The sequence below is a fragment of the Chelonia mydas genome, chromosome 25 (assembly GCF_015237465.2).
Source record: "Chelonia mydas isolate rCheMyd1 chromosome 25, rCheMyd1.pri.v2, whole genome shotgun sequence".
NCBI lineage: Eukaryota > Metazoa > Chordata > Testudines > Cheloniidae > Chelonia > Chelonia mydas.
In genome coordinates, this window is record NC_057858.1 from 1,121,622 (window position 1) to 1,139,638 (window position 18,017).

General features: G+C 50.9%; 1 protein-coding gene across 1 annotated transcript; it reads right to left on the reverse strand.

Moving 5' to 3' along the window:
• Positions 1-4,284: 4,284 nt before the first annotated feature.
• On the reverse strand, positions 4,285-17,715 carry LOC102940444 (retinal homeobox protein Rx1). Its single transcript, XM_037885776.2, has 3 exons — positions 17,345-17,715; positions 9,945-10,195; positions 4,285-5,780 (listed from the first exon to the last, which is right to left on the reverse strand). The coding sequence occupies exons 1-3, from the start codon at positions 17,649-17,651 to the stop codon at positions 5,337-5,339; spliced, it is 1,002 nt and encodes a 333-aa protein (XP_037741704.1). The 5' UTR covers positions 17,652-17,715; the 3' UTR covers positions 4,285-5,336.
• Positions 17,716-18,017: the final 302 nt, after the last annotated feature.

Genomic DNA, 18,017 nt, shown 5'->3' on the forward strand with positions numbered 1-18,017 from the left:
TGCCATTGTCTGGCACACCCACCGCTGGCGGAAGAATGGCTGGTCATTGCCGTCCTAGAGCTACTGGGTGGGCGTGTCCTGGCTCTGGCTTAGCACTCAGCCTCTCCCCCACCAATGGGATTCATCAAGGAGGGGGGAATTTGCATATCCTCTTCCCAGAGTCCTTTGTGGGAGTGAGTGATGAATTGGCTTGTCTGAGCTGGTGATTTTGGTCAAGGGAACCCTGACCCAATTAAACTACAATTAAACGGGGAAGCAGGGAGGAGCTGGCTGGATGGGGGGAAAGCGGGGAGAGATGGTGGTGGGGGTGGGGTGATTACCTTCTCCCCACTTCCACCTCTCCACAGCCAGCCATCCTTGGTTGGAACTTGAAAGGCTGAGGCAGAGCAAGCCGGTAGAGGGGTCCCTGATTCCACTGGCCCCCCCGAGAGGGCGGCGGATTTGGCGCCAGCCAGGATCGGCCGCTCCAATTATGTCATGTGAAAAAATCAGCCCCCATTCAGTGTGTCCCTTCCCTGAGATCAAACCCCGTTAGTTCCACAGCCGTTGCTTCATTATCTCTGCTCGGAAGTGCGCCTCTAGATGGGGCCTGTTAATCTAAGCCCAGCCCCATTAGCCAGCCCAGGACACCAGGGGAGAGTCCATTATTCATTTAATTGGTCATTAAAGGTTTAATTGTTATTAACGATGTGGTCCAGCATCAGGAGCTCCTAACGGGCCAGGAACAAGAGGAAGGGAAGCTGGAGCAAGTCCCATGCCAGCCCCATTTTCCCCTGGGCCATTAAGGCCTAACCCTGACCCCACAGGCCAGACCTGCTTGAGCAGAGCTTGTTTCCCCAGCCCCTGGGAGGGGGGGCAGGGTTGACTGGGGAGACCCTTACAAACCTTGGGGTCACTGATTGGGCTTAGGAAGCCCCTGAGGCTTAGATCCCTGCACTGGAAGCCCAGGCCTGGTCATGTCCGATCAGTGTCGGGGTAAGTGGATGGCATTCGCTCTTCCTCCAGGGCTCATGGCATCGCCTGAGCTCCTCTTCTCAGGATCGATGCTGCCAGGCATCTCCCTGGGCTGGTCCTGCTCCAGAGCCTTGCCAAGGCATAGGCCGCCCGGGGTCACTCTGCCAGGTGCCCCTGCAAACTGCCCTGGCTCTGGGGTTTTCATTTTTAACAGGGTTCTTTTTCATTTTTGTTTTTCCTTCTCCTCCCCTAACCCTTCTCACCCCTTCTCCTCTCCCCTTCCTGTGTCCAGGAGCGAGATGGGAAAAAAGCGCAAAAGGGAAAAACAAACCCAAAAATTGGAAAATGTTGGGGCAGAAAATGGCCACGAAGCATTGTGACTCCTGGCCAACCCCACCGGCTGGCAATGACTGACAGTGTTTTGCCCATTCCACGCTGGCTCTGGCTTGTGGATCTGCTCCCCGCACAGCCCGGGGCCAGGCAGACGTACACGCCTGCCACTTCTGCCCCGAGGGATGGAGCTGGCTCCGGACTGACTCTCGGTGGCTGACTGGGGCTTGTGGGCACTGCGCTACGGCACTAAACGCCTGCAGAGAAGCAGCGCCAGCTCAGGGAAATGACTGCAACATGAACGGGCAAGGGTGAGTCAAGGGGCATGACCTGATTCCATCAGGGGGGAACACCCCTTGTAGATTCCCCTGCCCTGGGTCTAGGGAACTGCGTTCTGAAAAGGACCCAGCTTCCTGCCGCCGGGACAGTGAGGAGCTGCAGGCACCCAGTGAGAGCTCCAGGAGGCACTGTGACTCCATCTGCTTGGGGCAGTAGGGCCAAGGCAACACCCTTTGACAGGCTGTCACTGGCCTTACCCCCAGCAATGGGGCCAGACCTACTGTCCGGGGAGATACTGAGAATGGGTTCCCTGTGTCTGGGAATAGCAGGGGTCTATGTCGGGGAACATGGGGGTGGCCGGGTGGAGAATACAGACTCCCTTGGCCTGGTTGCATTAAATGCTATTAACCTCCCCCCCGGCACGCACGCGCACACACACACACACCATCTGCTCTGCTGTTGCCACCTTGCTTACCAGTCTGCTCCCTGCTCACCTGCCATGTGGCAGGGCCTAGAGGCCTTGGAAATCCCAAATGATCTGTAAACTACGGGCTGGCCATCACCGAGCCTCCTGCAATACCCTCCTCCCTGGTCCCAGTATGGAGCTCTGGGAAGGCTGCCTGGTTTTCTCTGCAGCTCCATCTGGGTCCCTTTGAAATTCACACATTGTGGAGAGCATAATTACTGAAGCTTTGTGTACCCAACATGTGGCCTTGTAGTCACTGCTTGAGAGCAATTAGGAGAGGCAGGGCCCCAGGCTGAGCCCCCTGCGCTGCCCCAGAGTGACTGGAGAGCAGATTCCCCTTGACAAGCACAAGAGACTGACAGCGACTGTTAAAAACTCAACAATACCAGCTCCCGGCCCAGAGCCTGGGAGAGACTTTACTGGGAACTTGTGTCAGGTCACCCATGCATGGAATATGGAATTAGACCTGACGTACAATAGACGAGGAGAAGGCGAAAGAAAGAAAGAAAGAAAGAAAGAAAGAAAGAAAGAAAGAAAGAAAGAAAGCTTGGATCTGAGAGGAGGAGATGAAAGAGCATGAGGAAAAGAGTGAGGGGAAATTGTGAAGAAGTGAATGAGGAAGAGATCAGACAGAGAGAGGGAAGTGAAGAGTAGGAGGAAGAGAGACAGAGGGAGGGAAAATACATGAGGAACAGAGACATGGAGAGACAGCACACAGGATGCAACCCCTCCTCGGTCCCAGCCCATCCCTGGCCTTGGGCCTCCTTGACCCTGCTCCACGTCACTGACAGGGCTCGTGGGTTGTGTGCGCCCCCAGCCCGGTCAGGTAGGGAACATCCTTCTCCCTAGCTCCTGAGACAGTGTAAATGGCCTTGATTTTTGCAGTGCAGGGCGGGCCAGCTCTACCATGTGGGCTGCTCGGCCCCCTGCCTCCCGCTCCCTTCCCCATGGCTGAGCACAGCAGGACGGCAGCCAGAGCATCGGGGTGACAAGCCCAGACCCCAGCAGGCAGCTGGCATATAGGATGCTGCGTACTGGCCCTGGTGCTCCTCCCCCGCAGGGCATGTGCTGTCTCAAGAGCAACCTGCAACCGGAGCAAGCTGCAGCCCCTCCACTCTTCCCTGGGGTGGCCATGTCAGGGTCCCACAGCCACCAGGCTGGGGGGACACATGGTTAGACTGCAGCGGAGAGCGAGATTCCCAGCCCAGGTAGACAGACTCGCACTAGCCAGGCTCAAGGTAGCGTGCTCACAATAGCAGCGTGGGGGCGGCCGCTCAGGCACTGCAGCTCACCCAACGCCTTGAGTCTTAGCTCAAGGGGCTAGCTGGAGTCTCCATACAGCATGCTATGGCACCAGGCTGTCTACCCGGGCGGGCGGGGAGACTCGCTCCCAGCTGCAGAGCAGACGTACTGTGAAGTCCAGATTCTATTTGGATAAGGGCAAGGACCATGTCTTTGTTCTGTGTCTGTACAGCGCCTAGCACAATGGAGCCTGGAGCTCAGCTGCGGCCTCTATGGACTGCCATAAGATACATAATTAGTACCCAGGATCACCTCCTGAAAACAGCCTGGCAGCATTCTTTTGGCCCTGCTGTTTGGAAGGAGCATGAAGCAGAGGGTCTGGGAGCACCTTGGCATGATGCAATGGGAATGCAGCTAAGGAGAGCGAAAGCAACCAGAAAAACGGGCCGTCTTCGCTCAGAATCAAGCTGAATGTCAGGGAAAGTGGCGGCCGGCTGGAGACGATAGGATTGTCTCCCAAGGGTGTGGACTGGAGCTTCAACACTTGGGACTTCTACGAATGGACAAGACAACTGCAAAACTTCCTGCAGGAAAAAACAGAGAAGACCCAAATGGACTTTTCTGCCTCATCATTTCTATGATTCAAAGCACAGACATGGAACTAACTGTCAGAAAACTGAGTTCCCACGTGAAACCCTCTGGCATTTCTTAGAAGAACAATGGTGCTGGTCAAACTACAGCTCAGACTGACACATTCTGCCTCCCTAACGCGCTCCCTTACCGGAATGCTGCTGTCAGACCATGGTCCACACCAGAAGTAGCTGCACTTCATTTGTGGATCAAGCGAGTCCTACATACAACACAGTTTGTAAGGAACACTAGAGATCTTTTGGGATGAAATACACTAGTTACGTTGTCACTCACAAGTGGTGTATTATTCCGATATTACTGGCATCAATAGTCAACTAACAGGTCCCGTACTTCAGAACGGGTTTGAGTTTTTGTATGTGTTTACTCTGAATACAACCATAAATGTATATAGTTGCATTTACCAGCAGAATCAGCAACACTCTCTGACATAGCTAAAAAAAATACCCAACAAAAATATTCTCTAGGAAACTAGATCATTTCATTTTGTTTTTTTAAAATCTGCAGCATAAAAAATGAATAACAATAAAGACAAAGGGCTGAGGGAAGAGAACCCTGAGATGATTCCTCAAGTCCAGGGAAGGTCGCTACAGGCTGCTGGAGGACAGTGGGTTTGAACTGACAAGAGGTTTGTGCGAGAGTCCAGGTGTAAGCGCAGAGGACCTGGCCAATTGGTTGTGCCAGCCACAGGTACAGGGGGATGTAGCCCCACTCCCAGGAGTGAGAGACGGGGCTCTGGAGGCATGGAATCTCATAGATGCTAAGGCTAGAAGGGACCATTGCGATCATCTAGTCTGACGTGTATGACACAGGCCTGAGAGCTGCCCCTGCCTTGAGCTCGATCCTCTGCCTGCTCTCACCTCTGCCATGTGCTGACCCTGAAAGGATATTCTGGAAGCGTGCCTAGGGAAAGATGAGACAGGCCCAGCCCCTCAGCTGGTGCAAATCACCGTAGCACCAGTGATTGACACCAGCTGCGGATCTGGCTCTCTGTGGTTGAAAACAAAACAAAGGAAACACAAACTGTCCCTTTGGTTCTACGGAGCTGAGCTGGCTCGGACGGTCACGTTGTTCCTCTTGGAAACTCGTCTCCTTTACACAAGATCTCGGCCGTGCCACCCATTCACTAGTGTCCACGTCTGCTTCCTTGCTCATGATGCCAATCACTTCAACCCCGAGACCCTTCTAACATGCAGCGGTATGTGGGGAGGATTCCTGCCCTGCCTCGCTGCACTGAGCTCTGGCTTGGGACGTTTGGTAGCAGCCAGACAGGGTGCTGCATGGGGAGGCCTGGCAGTCCCCCTAGGGAAACACCAACATCCAACATCCATTCTGAGCAATCCAGGATGCAGAGTAGCCAGCCTGGTGGGAGCAGGAGACGGGAGAGTTGCAGGAGGATAGGAGGGGGCATCATTAATCAAATAGGCTGCCAGGTTTTATCAATGGTCTGAATATGCTCCTTGGCTTTCATCCGTAGGGACGCGATGCTGGAGCTCCTCTGGTCGACGTCTTCCAGAGGGTACTTGTCCACAAAGGGGGTGGCGCACTGGTACGGCGTGGGTGCCATGGGCTGCATGGGCTGAGCCATGGGAGGTGCAGTGTTGAGGAAGGAGTGGCTGGCGTAGGCGGGCTGCAGGGCTTGGGTGGGCCCCATGAAACCTGGAATGCTGTGGGCTGTGGTAGCGCTGGAGATGGGGGAAGTCAGCCAAGGGTCCAGAGGCAAGGAGTTGCTCATGGGCCCGACATTGGCGGTCACTGGGGGCCTGTTGAAGGACAAAATGGGGGTGTCGTGGAGTTTCATTGAACTGGCTTCCATTTTCTCTTGCCGCCTCCACTTGGCGCGTCTGTTCTGAAACCACACCTGCAAGAGGAGAGGCTGGAGCGTGACTAACTGCCCCGGTCCTAGCCCACCAGCTTCCACCAACATTCCACACTGCAGCCTAGGACTGTCGGACCCCTGCCTACAACAGCCACCTGGAACTCTGTGGCTGCAATGAGGAGAGAACTCAGAGTCTCCTGCCCCTACATCACCCTTTCTACCACCTGAGCTAAAGGAGAATCCTGCAATATATGGCCTAGGCCGCCCGGCTGAGCAGTTCTGATTCCACCTGTAGAAGGCAGAGCTGACACATACACACCAGCCAGTTCTTTCCCACGCTTAGTACCCAAGCAGCACCAGAACCTGTCAATTCTGAGTGATGTTTCTGTGACTACCCACACATTATTACTGTGTTACATTTGCTGGCTATAAAATCCTGAAGTCTTTAGGCAGGCCAAAGGCTTGTTGATTTTTTAACTCCTGAGGGAGGATCTGGCCCCTCGTTTGGGAAGTCACTCTTGGATGATTTAGATAATACGATGCCACACAATCCTGTATAGCATCTTTCCTTTAAACCTTCCCCCAAAGCACTTTGTGGAGTTAAATAATAAGTAGCAGAGAGAAGGAAAAAACACTGTGAGGAGTGATGTGAACTAGAGAGGAAAAATAGGGGTAATCAGTGAAAGGGCCATTTGGACATTCAGTAAAAGATTCTTTTCCCCAAAGCTGCTGCTCAGAGCCAGTTATTCCTCCTCAGGGAGTGTGTGTGTGTGGAGAGGGGAGTCTCATGTTAACTCCTCTAGTTTAGATCACAGTCATTGATTTGAAGGCCAGAAGGAATCATTGTGAACATCTAGTCTGACCTCCTGGATGTCATAGGTCAAAAAAACTCACCCAGTGATTCCCGCATCAAGCCCAGATCTTGTCACTGAGCTAGAGCAGATCTTTAAGAAAGAGGTGCCCAGTCTTGATTTAAAGACGCCGAGTGATGGAGATTCCACCACATCCCTAGGTCGGTTGCTCCCTGTTAAAAATTAGCACCTTCTTTCTAGCCTGAGTCTGTCTCGCTTCAACTTCCAGCCACTGGATCATGATTTGCCTTTGTCTGACAGATTAACAAGCCCCCTATTGTCAAAGATCTTCTCCCCACGTAAACAACAAGGAGTCCAGTGGCACCTTAAAGACTAACAAATTTATTTGGGCATAAGCTTTCGGGACTCCTTGTTGTTTTTGTGGACACAGACGAACACGGCTACCCCCTGATACTCTTCTCCCCATATAGGACTTATAGACCAGGATCAAGTCACCCCTTAGAAACTCCTCCCCACTATTGCCTTTCACTGACCCTCCCCACCGTCCCATATCTCTTTCCCCCATGAAAGGCTGGGCGCTCCTAGAGAGACCAGACAGCAAGTGTGAAAAATCAGGACGGGGTGGGGAGTAATAGGTGCCTATATAAGAAAAAGCCCCAAATATCGGGACTGTCCCTATAAAATCGGGACATCTGGTCACCCTAAGCACTCATGACCAAAGAAGCGGGGCAGGGGCGAGAGTGAGGGGGAAAAGGCAGGGCAGGGGAGGTGCCAGCTCTCCTGCTGGAGTGTCCGTTTTTTAAATAGTGTCAAGTTGGCTGCCCTAGTTCAAACTCATGGGCCTAACTCATTCCTAGTGCTTTCAGTTCAGTTACAGCAGAGATCAATGTGTTTAAAATGTTCTTCCCCATGCTGCTAGTAACACTTTGGGTTTATCAAAACCAATGGGCTGCAGAAATGCTTCCAGTTTGCATTTCAGTCAGCTTGGACCAGCCTGCTCCACTTCCTGTTTCTAGTCAGTGACCATTCCAGGGGCAGATCTTCAACTAGTGTAAATGGTAACTGATGATTCCCTTTTCTGTTCATTCCCCCTGGGGCACCTGGCATTGGCCACTGTCAGCAGACAGGATACTGGGCTGGATGGACCTTTGGTCTGATCCAGTGTGGCTGTTCTGATGTTCTTATGGTCATATGATCCTCACCAGCTGCGAATCAGCCCCCTCAATCTCTAGCTACACCTGCTTGGCAACTGGGCCCCCAGGACTCAGCCACCAGTGAAAGCAACGGATGAAGAGATGCTGTGTCTATGCTATTATACTGTCTTACATGATGCAGTGTTTTTGTGCTCCCATACTATGAAGTCTCATCATATCTAATTAAAACTGAACATCAGTTATCAAAATCAATGAACAACACACCTGAAAAATGCGCCACCCTTGTATCTTTGAAAAACAGGTCAAAGAATCAAAAATAGAATCATAGAATATCAGGGTTGGAAGGGACCTCAGGAGGTCATCTAGTCCAACCCCCTGCTCAAAGCAGGACTAATCCTCAACTAAATCATCCCAGCCAGGGCTTTGTCAAGCCTGACCTTAAAAACTTCTAAGGAAGGAGACTCTACCACCTCCCTAGGTAACGCATTCCAGTGTTTCACCACCCTCCTAGTGAAAAAGATTTTCCTAATATCCAACCTAAACCTCCCCCACTGCAACTTGAGACCATTACTCCTTGTTCTGTCATCAGCTACCACTGAGAACAGTCTAGATCCATCCTCTTGCTAACTTATACCACTCACAGATCTGCCATGGGCTGGCTGGTCTTTTGAGTGAATCAACCGAATTTCGCTGTACATTTTAATTAGAAATCACGCCAATCGTATCAGTATCAAATACCAAAATATCTTATCCCCCAGCATGGAGGCCATTGGTGGTAGGTTTAAACTTAATTGGATGAACATGCTTATTAATATGTCTGTTAATCCTTTAGAAAGTGCCATGGAATATACATGTATTATAACCATGTATAGCATGCAGTTAATTACCTTTTAATTGATTTTCTTGTTTAATTACTCAGGGTGGTTTCCAACTTAATAAGGAGCTAGTTGATCCCCTCATTCCCGCCTTACCCATTGCTGGAGTTTGTGGGGAATGAACAAACATTGACTGAAACTCCTGTTCTGCCCTGTGTTTTACTAGCCAATCACTTGTTTCCACATTGGTTATGACAAAGATCTACTGAAGAAAATAAAATACTGCCCTTCTCTTTCATTTATATGGAATTGGTCTGGGGGCGGGCCCCAGGCACCAGTGATACTGTAAAGACTTGGCTGGTGTGTGAATGTGTGCGTGTGCGCACACCACTGCCTCTTATTAGAAAGAACAGGAACTGCTCAGCTGTGGGTCATAGGGTCTGAACTGCTAAGAGCTCGTGGAGATTCTCCTTTAGCTCAGGTGTTAGAGGCTTGAGTTTATGGAGCAGCAGGATCTGCTGTGAAGTTCATGGCTATGGATCCCCTGGACATCCCCCTCTCTCTTTGGTCACCCTCCCCCTGCACACTAATCCCTCCTCCCACCTACTGGTGGCTTGGTAGTGCTGTAGCCGACGGGGCCGTGCGTATAGCCACCCTCAGGCCTGGTGCAAGGCCAGTGCCACTCTTAGAGTCAAGCCCCAGGGGGCGATGAAGGCCTGTGCACTAGGTCTCTCCTCTTCTCCCTCTCCCGCACATGCTGCCTCCCCTAGAGAGAGAGACCGAGGTAATGAACCCTGGCTCAACTTAATGTGCGACTGTGGCCCAGCTCAGACCCCATTCAAAAAGATGAGCCATGTCCTGGAAACTAGGATCCTGACTCCTGACCACATGTGGTCCTGAAAGACCCCTTGTGGTTTCTCCTGCAAAGGGGGTTGTCCCCATGCCTGGCCTAAATTCCAGCCTGCTTCCTTAAATGCAGTTTCAATGTGATTTAATACACTTCTTCACTTTCTATCCTAAGCTCGCCTGCGGCGTTGCTGTGTGGTGCAAAATAGCTGCTTCTGCGTTTCACCCCAGAGCTGGCTGCATTTCAGTGGTGGCCAGAGTCATTCTAGTATCTATGGTTTGTTAAGTCTGCAAAAGGGCTTTGTGAGACATTTAACATTAAGGCATCATTTTCAGAACTGGATGAAATTTTTTTGCATAAAAGTTTTTGTGTGTGTTGAAAATTGACTTTTAAAAATAAAATTAAACTTTTAACAAGAAAATTGCAGGCATGACTGAAATTTTCTCATTTTCATGAAATTTTCCACACATATTCAACTGAGCTGGACTGAACCAGTGACCTAGTGGTGAAAGGCTCCTGCATACAGCATTGGTTAACCTGGTGCCCAGGAGTAACAGGCTCGTCTGGCCCTCCCTCACCTGCACTCTGACTTCCGGCAGATTGACTTTCATGGCCAGCTCCTCCCGGCTGTAGACGTCTGGGTAGTGGGATTTCTCAAAGGCCCTCTCCAGCTCATGCAGTTGGTAGGTGGTGAAGGTTGTGCGGTTCCTGCGATGTTTCTTCTTGGGCTGTTCCTCCTCTGTGTTCTCCGGCGTGGTGCCCTCGCTGTCCATGTTCTTCCGCAGCTCACTCAGCTCTCCCTCGCATTTATTTAGGAACATGTTGGCTTCTGCAGCAGGGACAGTAGTTAGGGGTTAGATCGGAGCTGGGCAGGGAACACCAGCCTTGCAGCTCACTAGAGAGACCCAGACAGGTCCCTCTGTCACACTACAGCTGCAGCAGGAGCAACTTAAGAATTACTATTAAGTAGCAACTGTTAAGGTGAAAACTATATCTAGGGATCAATTAACCTGCCACTGAAAGGCAGCCACCTCTGGGGTGGAAGGTGACAGCTGTTTAAAGTGCATAGCGGCACTGGACAACAGTTTCAGGCCAGTAAGTGAGGAAGAATCAGCCTGCACAGAGTGTTTGTGCTGATTTACATACACTAGAACCTCAGAATTACGAACTGACGAGTCAACCACACACCCCATTTGGAACCGGAATTGTGCAATCAGGCAGCAGCACACACACACACACACAAACACACACACAAAGCAAATAGAGTGTGTTAAACGTAAACTACTAACAAAATAAAGGGGAAGCAGCGTTTTTCTTCTGCATAGTAAAGTTTCAAAGCTGTATTAAGTCAATGTTCAGTTGTAAACTTTTAAAAACAACCATAACGTTTTGTTCAGAGTTCTGAACGTTTCTGAGTTATGAACATCCTCCATTCCCGAGGTGCTCAGAACGCTGAGGTTCTACTGTATATTGGGTAGGAACTGTGCATCGCTGAGAAGAAGCTTTGTGCTCGGATTACTGCATCAGTACAAAACCTGCATGCAGACCAGCCCTAAATGAAAGTGCCTGGGGGAAGTGAAGCAATTACCCACCTGGACAGAGGGGCTAGCCCTCCTGCCCTTGCAAACAGCGCCACAGGGAACTCAAATGCAGCATTCCTCCGGATCCAGCTAGTGCAGTTGCTCAGTACTGGACACAGACTCATCAGCACACTTCAGGCCACTGTTGCCTGTTCCTTGGATACCTTCCCAGATCCCTCCTGCTTCGTTTGTGAGCCCAGTAGAGATTCATGGCACAACATGGTCCAGCTTTCTGGGCACTTCACCCTTATTCATCCTTTCCTAGCTATTCCCTTCCACTCCCCTGAAACGCTGCCAAGATCTCATGGGAAACGTTCAGGTTCCAAGCAGCTCTGACTTTCCAAAACATCTCCAACCCTCACTCACAAGGGACTCTTGGAACTGAGACAGCACTAGGAGAGGGGCATCAGCAATGAAGTCCAGATAAACCAGTACCTCCCGGCTGCTTTGTGCCACTCCAGCACCACAGAGCAGCCATAAACCTGGCCAGTGAACCTGGCATTTCAGCCGCTTTGTGTCACCAGAGTGGTCAAAGCAACCAGAGTGCACTGTGAAGCTGGCCCCCGGACAGACAGATTGATGGATTCTCCTCCAAGGAAACAGGTTGTTCATTTCTTTAAGAGTCGACCGGCTCCTGCTGCTTATTCCCTGTACAAAGTCACAGTCCTCCCCTTCCAACATCAGAGTGGGTCCCACAGCTGCCCATTGTGATGATACCCAAACCACAGGAGTAGGCTATAGGACTTGCAGCATTCTCTAGTGGAGAGAGCAAGGGGCTTGGCTTGGCTTGGCTTTGAGCACGTTGGGTTCTAGTCCCGGCTCTGCCACTGACTGGCCGTGTGCCCTTGGACACATCTCTTCCCCTCTCAGTGCCTCAGTTTCCTCCATCTATAAAATAAACTCCACATAGTGAAGCACTTTGAGATTGTCCAACAAAAGCAGTTAAGTAACATGGTTCACATGCAGGAAGAGGGCAAGCGAGAGCATGTGACCTCTGCTCTGGGAGCTTCCGAGGAGGTGCCAGATACTTATTACCCGCAAAATCCTAATTCCCTTGTAGTCAATGGGAGTTTCGCCATTAGCTTCGACAGGGTTGGATTTGTGTTTGCATGTGCACAAGGGGGCAAGGCACCCTCCCGGCAGCGCTGTGCCCAGCACTGCAGCATCACAGCAACTGGGCAGGATTGCTTGAATGCCAGCGTCCCTTGCAAGAGAACCTGGACATACTCAAACTAGAACCATAAAGACATCCCCATGGAACGTGGTCCTTTCAAACAGCCGTGCTCCCCAGCCTGAGAGAGGATGGCTGGACAAGGCTGCCATGGGAAATGAGGGCCTGAGCCAGTTCCATTAAACTGGAGGAGACTTTAATGAGGTCTGATTCAGACCCTGGGTGATCTAGAGGCAAGAGCCTGTCTCACAGAAATGCATGGCTGGAAGGGTCATCCAGTCCAGCCCCCTGCGCCGAGGCAGGACCAATTAAACTGAGACCCTCCCTGACAGGTGTCTGTCCAGTCTGTTCTTAAAACCCTCCAATGACAGGGATCCCACAGCCCCCCTGGGGAGCCTGTTCCAGAGCTTCACTGAGCCTTAGAGTTAGAAAGTTTTTCCTAATATCTAACCTAAATCTCCCTTGCTGCAGATTAGGTCCATCCCTTCTTGCCCTACCTTCAGTGGACATGGGGAACACTTGGTCCCTGCCCGCTCTGTAACAACGCCTCCTCCCACCCCCCACCCAGTCGTCTTTTCTCAAGGCTAAACATGTTCAGTTTTTAAACTTTCTCTAATTGCTCAGGTTTGCTAAACCTTTTATCATGTTTGTTGCTCTCCTCTGGACTCTGCAATTTGTTCCATCTTTCTTAAAGTGTGGTGCCCAGTCCTCTGAGTGCGGAGTAGAGCAAGACAATTACCTCCAGTGTCTTCCCTGTTAATACACCCCCGAATGATATTCGCTTTTCTTGCAGTTGCATCCCATTGCTGACTCGTATTCAATTGGGGATCCACTCTAAGCCCCAGATACCTTTCAGCAGTACTATGCCAAGCCAGTTCTTCCCCAGTTTGTAGCTGTCTCTGCTCTTCCTCCTCCTGGGTGCGGTACTTTGCACTAATCTTTATTGAATTTCATCTTGTTGATTTCAGACCAATTTGACAAGTCATTCTGAACTCTAATCCTGGCCTCCAAAGTGCTTGCAACTCTCCCCACTTGTCACGTGCAAATATAGCAGCATACACTCCACTCCCTATTAAATGATGGTCTGCTCCCTCTGATTTCAAAGCCCAACCCCATCAGCATTAAACAGAGGCAGTGAGCCAGATCGTCAGCTGGTGTAAATCAGCATGACTCCACTGAAGCTGATTTACACCAGCTGAGGATCGGCCATGGTGCCTCTGCGCCCTATACAGAGTCAGAACCTAATGGATACAGTGCAGTGACCCCAATGAGAATACACCCACAGGTATATTTTCACACTTACTCTTTGTTTAAACATCAGTGAGACAAAAAGCCAGGCTGATGAATAGATCTGATCCCTAGTGACTGCAGTGGGAGCTTTGGCTGTGCAATGACTGCAGGATCTAGCTTAATCTAGTACGGAGCCAGGGAGCTTCAGTGTGTGTCTGTGATTAATCACTAACACCAAAGGCATTTTCTTTCACTGTCTATGATCCTGCCTACGTGAAGGAAATTTGCACATTATAACTATTTTGGTCTATTATCAGAATAAACTATGGTGGTGTCATTCCACTGGGCTGGAATTACAACAGTGGAATTTCATCAATGGAGTGCAGATTTTCGTAACACAGGCAGGGTTTGGGAACGCCCTGTCCAGTTAATGAGTCAAGTATACTCTTATCTGGGGTAAATCAGATGGACTTCAATGGAACCACACTGATTTTTCACCAGATGAGGTTCTGAAGATTATATATATAATGCAGATAGATCGATGGAATCTATCGATCGATCTATTTTACATGGGTGATTATGACATTCTTTGTGAAAGCTATTAATTATATGCATATTAAAAATAAGCTTCCACAATTTAGTTTCCTGTCAAGAACGGAGAAAAATGATATGAAAAACAAAAATTAAAAATAAGTTTCATATGAAAGCTCAAATTAATAAACCACCTGCCATGTAAATTAATTCAAACCTTAACTTAATATGGCTGTAAATCACAATCAGCATGGGATTTTTAATTCTTTCAGTTTAAATCATTTTCTTTTTTCTGTCTTTTACTAACTGACTTAGCAGAGCAAAGTAAAAATTCTCTTGTAATGTCTTTGACAATATATTTGTCCATTCAGTACAGATCACCTAAGAAAATAATGAGGAGTCCGGTGGCACCTTAAAGACTAACAGATTTATTTGGGCATAAGAAACCACTGTGGTTTTTTTTACCCACGAAAGCTTATGCCCAAATAAATCTGTTAATCTTTAAGATGCCACCGGACTCCTCGTTGTTTTTGTGGATACAGACTAACAGGGCTACCCCTCTGCTACTTAAGAAAATAATGAAATTCTCATAGCTAATCCCTGCAGTTGTCTTGAAAAAAGACAGGCAGTTGTCTGACCGGTAACATCCACATTTCAGAGATGCAATAGAAATAGGCTAAAGTAAGATTTTTTAAAAAGAAAAATCCGCTATAGAGTGTCTGAAAAAAATCACAAATATAAACTGAGATTTAACCTGCTCAAATTTTTTTTTTTAAAGTTCACCACCTTTGTGGTGTTTCTCTTTTAAAATATTAATTAGATCTGGACAATCTTTACTTGCTGGAGATAATATGGCACTTGAAATTCTATGACATAAAAATGCAGATAAACTACGGAAACCAGTGGTAGAAAAACTAGAGACTCCTTTAGCTCCCACCCCCCAGCTCTGCTATATGGCAGTTCTGAAGGGTATTTATTCCCTTTAACTACAAAATGAACAGAGAGAAAACAGCAGAGGGAATAACAGGCCCATCAACATGGCTTCCCTCAAAAGTACCTGGTTTCTTTACCTCTCTGCCCCCACCCCCTGTTTCTGGCTAATGACCTTTTTCCCCCTGAGTGTTTATAAGCGTTTTCAAACCTTGGAACATTTCGTCTTTAAGCTTTTTATCCAGTGTATCTGAAATCTTTCTGTGGCATTTGATAAGGATTACCAGCTCCTTTCTATTGGTAGGGATCTAATACAAACATTTAAATAAAATGAAAATACATAATCCCAGGATATTTCTTCAAAGGGAAATGTGATCAGATCTCGCTGGGATAATGATGTACTGGAGTGTGTGGTGTTCCTCACATACACATGTGCACACACAGATACACACATATGTGTGAGTCTAAAGAAGTCCAAAAGGAAATTACATTAAGTAACTAAAACTAAATAAATAACTAAATAAAAGATCCCACTGTATATATGTGTGTGTACATTATATCTGTACACACGTATAGACACCTCTATAATATAGACACGTGTGTGTTTGAAGAATTAAAAAGGAAATTAAATTAAGTAACTAACTAAATAAGATAAAAGAAATAAAAGATCTCTCTTCCTATGTTTGTGTGTAGATAGATAGATAGATAGATAGATAGAGTGTATGGGGATGGATAGATAGATAGATAGATAGATAGATAGATAGAGTGTATGGGGATGGATAGATAGATAGATAGATAGATAGAGTGTATGGGGATAGATAGATAGATAGATAGATAGATAGATAGATAGATAGATAGATAGAGTGTATGGGGATGGATAGATAGATAGATAGATAGATAGAGTGTATGGGGATGGATAGATAGATAGATAGATAGATAGAGTGTATGGGGATGGATAGATAGATAGATAGATAGAGTGTATGGGGATGGATAGATAGATGATCGATTGATCTATGGTACAGTATACACATATTTACATATACACATGCACACACATATGTAGTCCGACACATACAGACACACGTGTGTACACACACTAACGTATACAGAGGTATCTTTTAGTTAGTTAAATGTTCTTATGAATTTCTTTCCGTTAACGTGAACACTGTTTTTAAGGCCCCTTTCCGTGTCTGATCTGTTCCTACTAGGATCCACGCTCGATGGTCCAAGCAGATTACACATCGTGCCGGTGTCTCTGGGGGCCCGGCCCCCAGCTTTGGCGGGAGCGGGTGTTGGCTCTTTGCTGTTCACTCGTTGTTCAGCCGCTGCCCAGATGACCCGCGGGTCTCGAGGATGCCCCGGGCCGGCCCTGCCCTTCCGCAGCCGGGGCTGCCCCGGCGCTAAGCCTGGGAGCGAGAGGTGCCGCTCAGCGCACCCCGACGCAGGCCAGGGACCTGCCCGCCTGCCCCCCACCCCGTCCCTGCGGCCGGCCAGTCCACACCTCGGCAGGGGACTTGCCGGGAGGAAGGAAGAAAGCGCCCAATGCCCGACTCACGAGACTGCCTGGGCCCGGAGCGGGCACCGCGAGCCCCGTGCGCCCCTGGGTCCCGCACCGCTCCCAGACTTCTTGCCACGACCGGCCCGACGGCTCTCCGGGGAGCCGAGCGCTCAGCCCGAGCCCCAACCCTCAGCGCCGCTTAAAGGGGCTGCCAGGCTCATCTCCCCGCCAAGCCGGGCTGTGCAGCCTACGGTCCCTCTGCCCTGCCGGGGGCAAAGGACAACTCGGAGTCGGGCCCCGCTTCTTCTCCAAACTCCGCGGAGTGACTCCGGGCTGGCCCGGGGCGGCTGCTGCCGAGCCCCGTCCGGATCACAGACCCGAACCAAGCCGGCAGACAGACCCCCCCGCCAGGCTTGGGCCCGCACCGCCGGGGGCGGACTCGGAGGGCAGCGAGCGGCTCTCCCCGGGATCGGGCTCCAGGCGCGCAGGAAAAGCTCCGGAACGCGCCGGGGAAAGCCGGAGTTTCAAGAGGGCGAAGCTTCAGAGACTCGTCAATTATACTGGTGCGGGGACAACCCCGGCCCGGGCCAGGCGCCGCCGCGGAACCGGGCTCTTCGCGTTGGGAAAGAGAGAAAAAGTCTCCAAAAAGTTGGATCTAGACACGGGGAGGGAGGCGCCCGGGGCTCCGCGCTCACACCCAGCCCAGACCCCAGCCACCCCCCAACACCCGGGCACGGCCCTTTTCCGGGGGCTCCCCGCCCCGGGGCGCCCGGCTGCCGCTGGGATTGGCCTGCCTCGCCCAGCCCCGACGGCACAAGCCAGGCTGGCTGCGCGGCACCGTGCCGCGGAGCGAGGACGCTTGTTGGCGGCCCTGAACCTGCCGCCGCGCCCGGCGCTGCAGGGAAGCTCCCAGCTGGGGGGCGGCTCGGGCGCTGCGCCGGGGAATCGGCTGCCTGGCAGGATGCTCCGGCCTGGAGCGCCTGGACCCGGTTGTGCCCCCCCCGCCGGCGGCTGGATGTGACTTGCGAACCTATTTACCGTACAGAGCCGCCTCCTCCGGGTGCGAGCCCAGGGGCTGGGCGCTGCAGGGAACCGGCGGCTGCTCCGCTCCGCTGGCCTCCCCCAGGCTGCTCGCGCTGCTTTTGCTGGCCGCGAGGCCGGGCACCTGCAGGGGGCCCAGGAGCGAGTCCTGATCCCTGCTAAATCCCAGGATCACGTCGATGCTGTGCACGCGCCCTGCACCCCCCGCGCCGCTTCCGCAGCCCTTCAGCAACACCTGCTGCTGCTGCTGCAGGGCCCCTGCCTCCAGCACGTTCATGGGGCCCTCCTGCAAGGCCAGGTGCATTCAGACAGGTGGGAAGCAGGGGGCTGGCAGTGTATGTGGGGAGGCGGGAGAGGCTGGAGATGGGGGTGTCTGGGGATGGGTGAGTGGAAGGATGGGTGAGGTGGGTCTGTAACTATGGGGTCAGTGGCTGGGGGTGAGTGGAAGGATGGGTGAGGTGGGTCTGTAACTGTGGGGTCAGTGGCTGGGGGTGAGTGGAAGGATGGGTGAGGTGGGTCTGTAACTGTGGGGTCAGTGGCTGGGGGTGAGTGGAAGGATGGGTGAGGTGGGTCTGTAACTGTGGGGTCAGTGGCTGGGGGTGAGTGGAAGGATGGGTGAGGTGGGTCTGTAACTATGGGGTCAGTGGCTGGGAGTGAGTGGAAGGATGGG

Coding starts and splice junctions, on each gene's coding strand:
- LOC102940444 (XM_037885776.2), bottom strand. CDS start 17,651: ATGCACCTGGCCTTGCAGGAGGGCCCCATGAACGTGCTGGAGGCAGGG. Junction 10,196..17,344: donor GGAGGAGGCGGCTCTGTACG/GTAAATAGGTTC, acceptor TCCCTGCTGCAG/AAGCCAACATGTTCCTAAAT. Junction 5,781..9,944: donor TGCCGGAAGTCAGAGTGCAG/GTGAGGGAGGGC, acceptor CTCCTCTTGCAG/GTGTGGTTTCAGAACAGACG.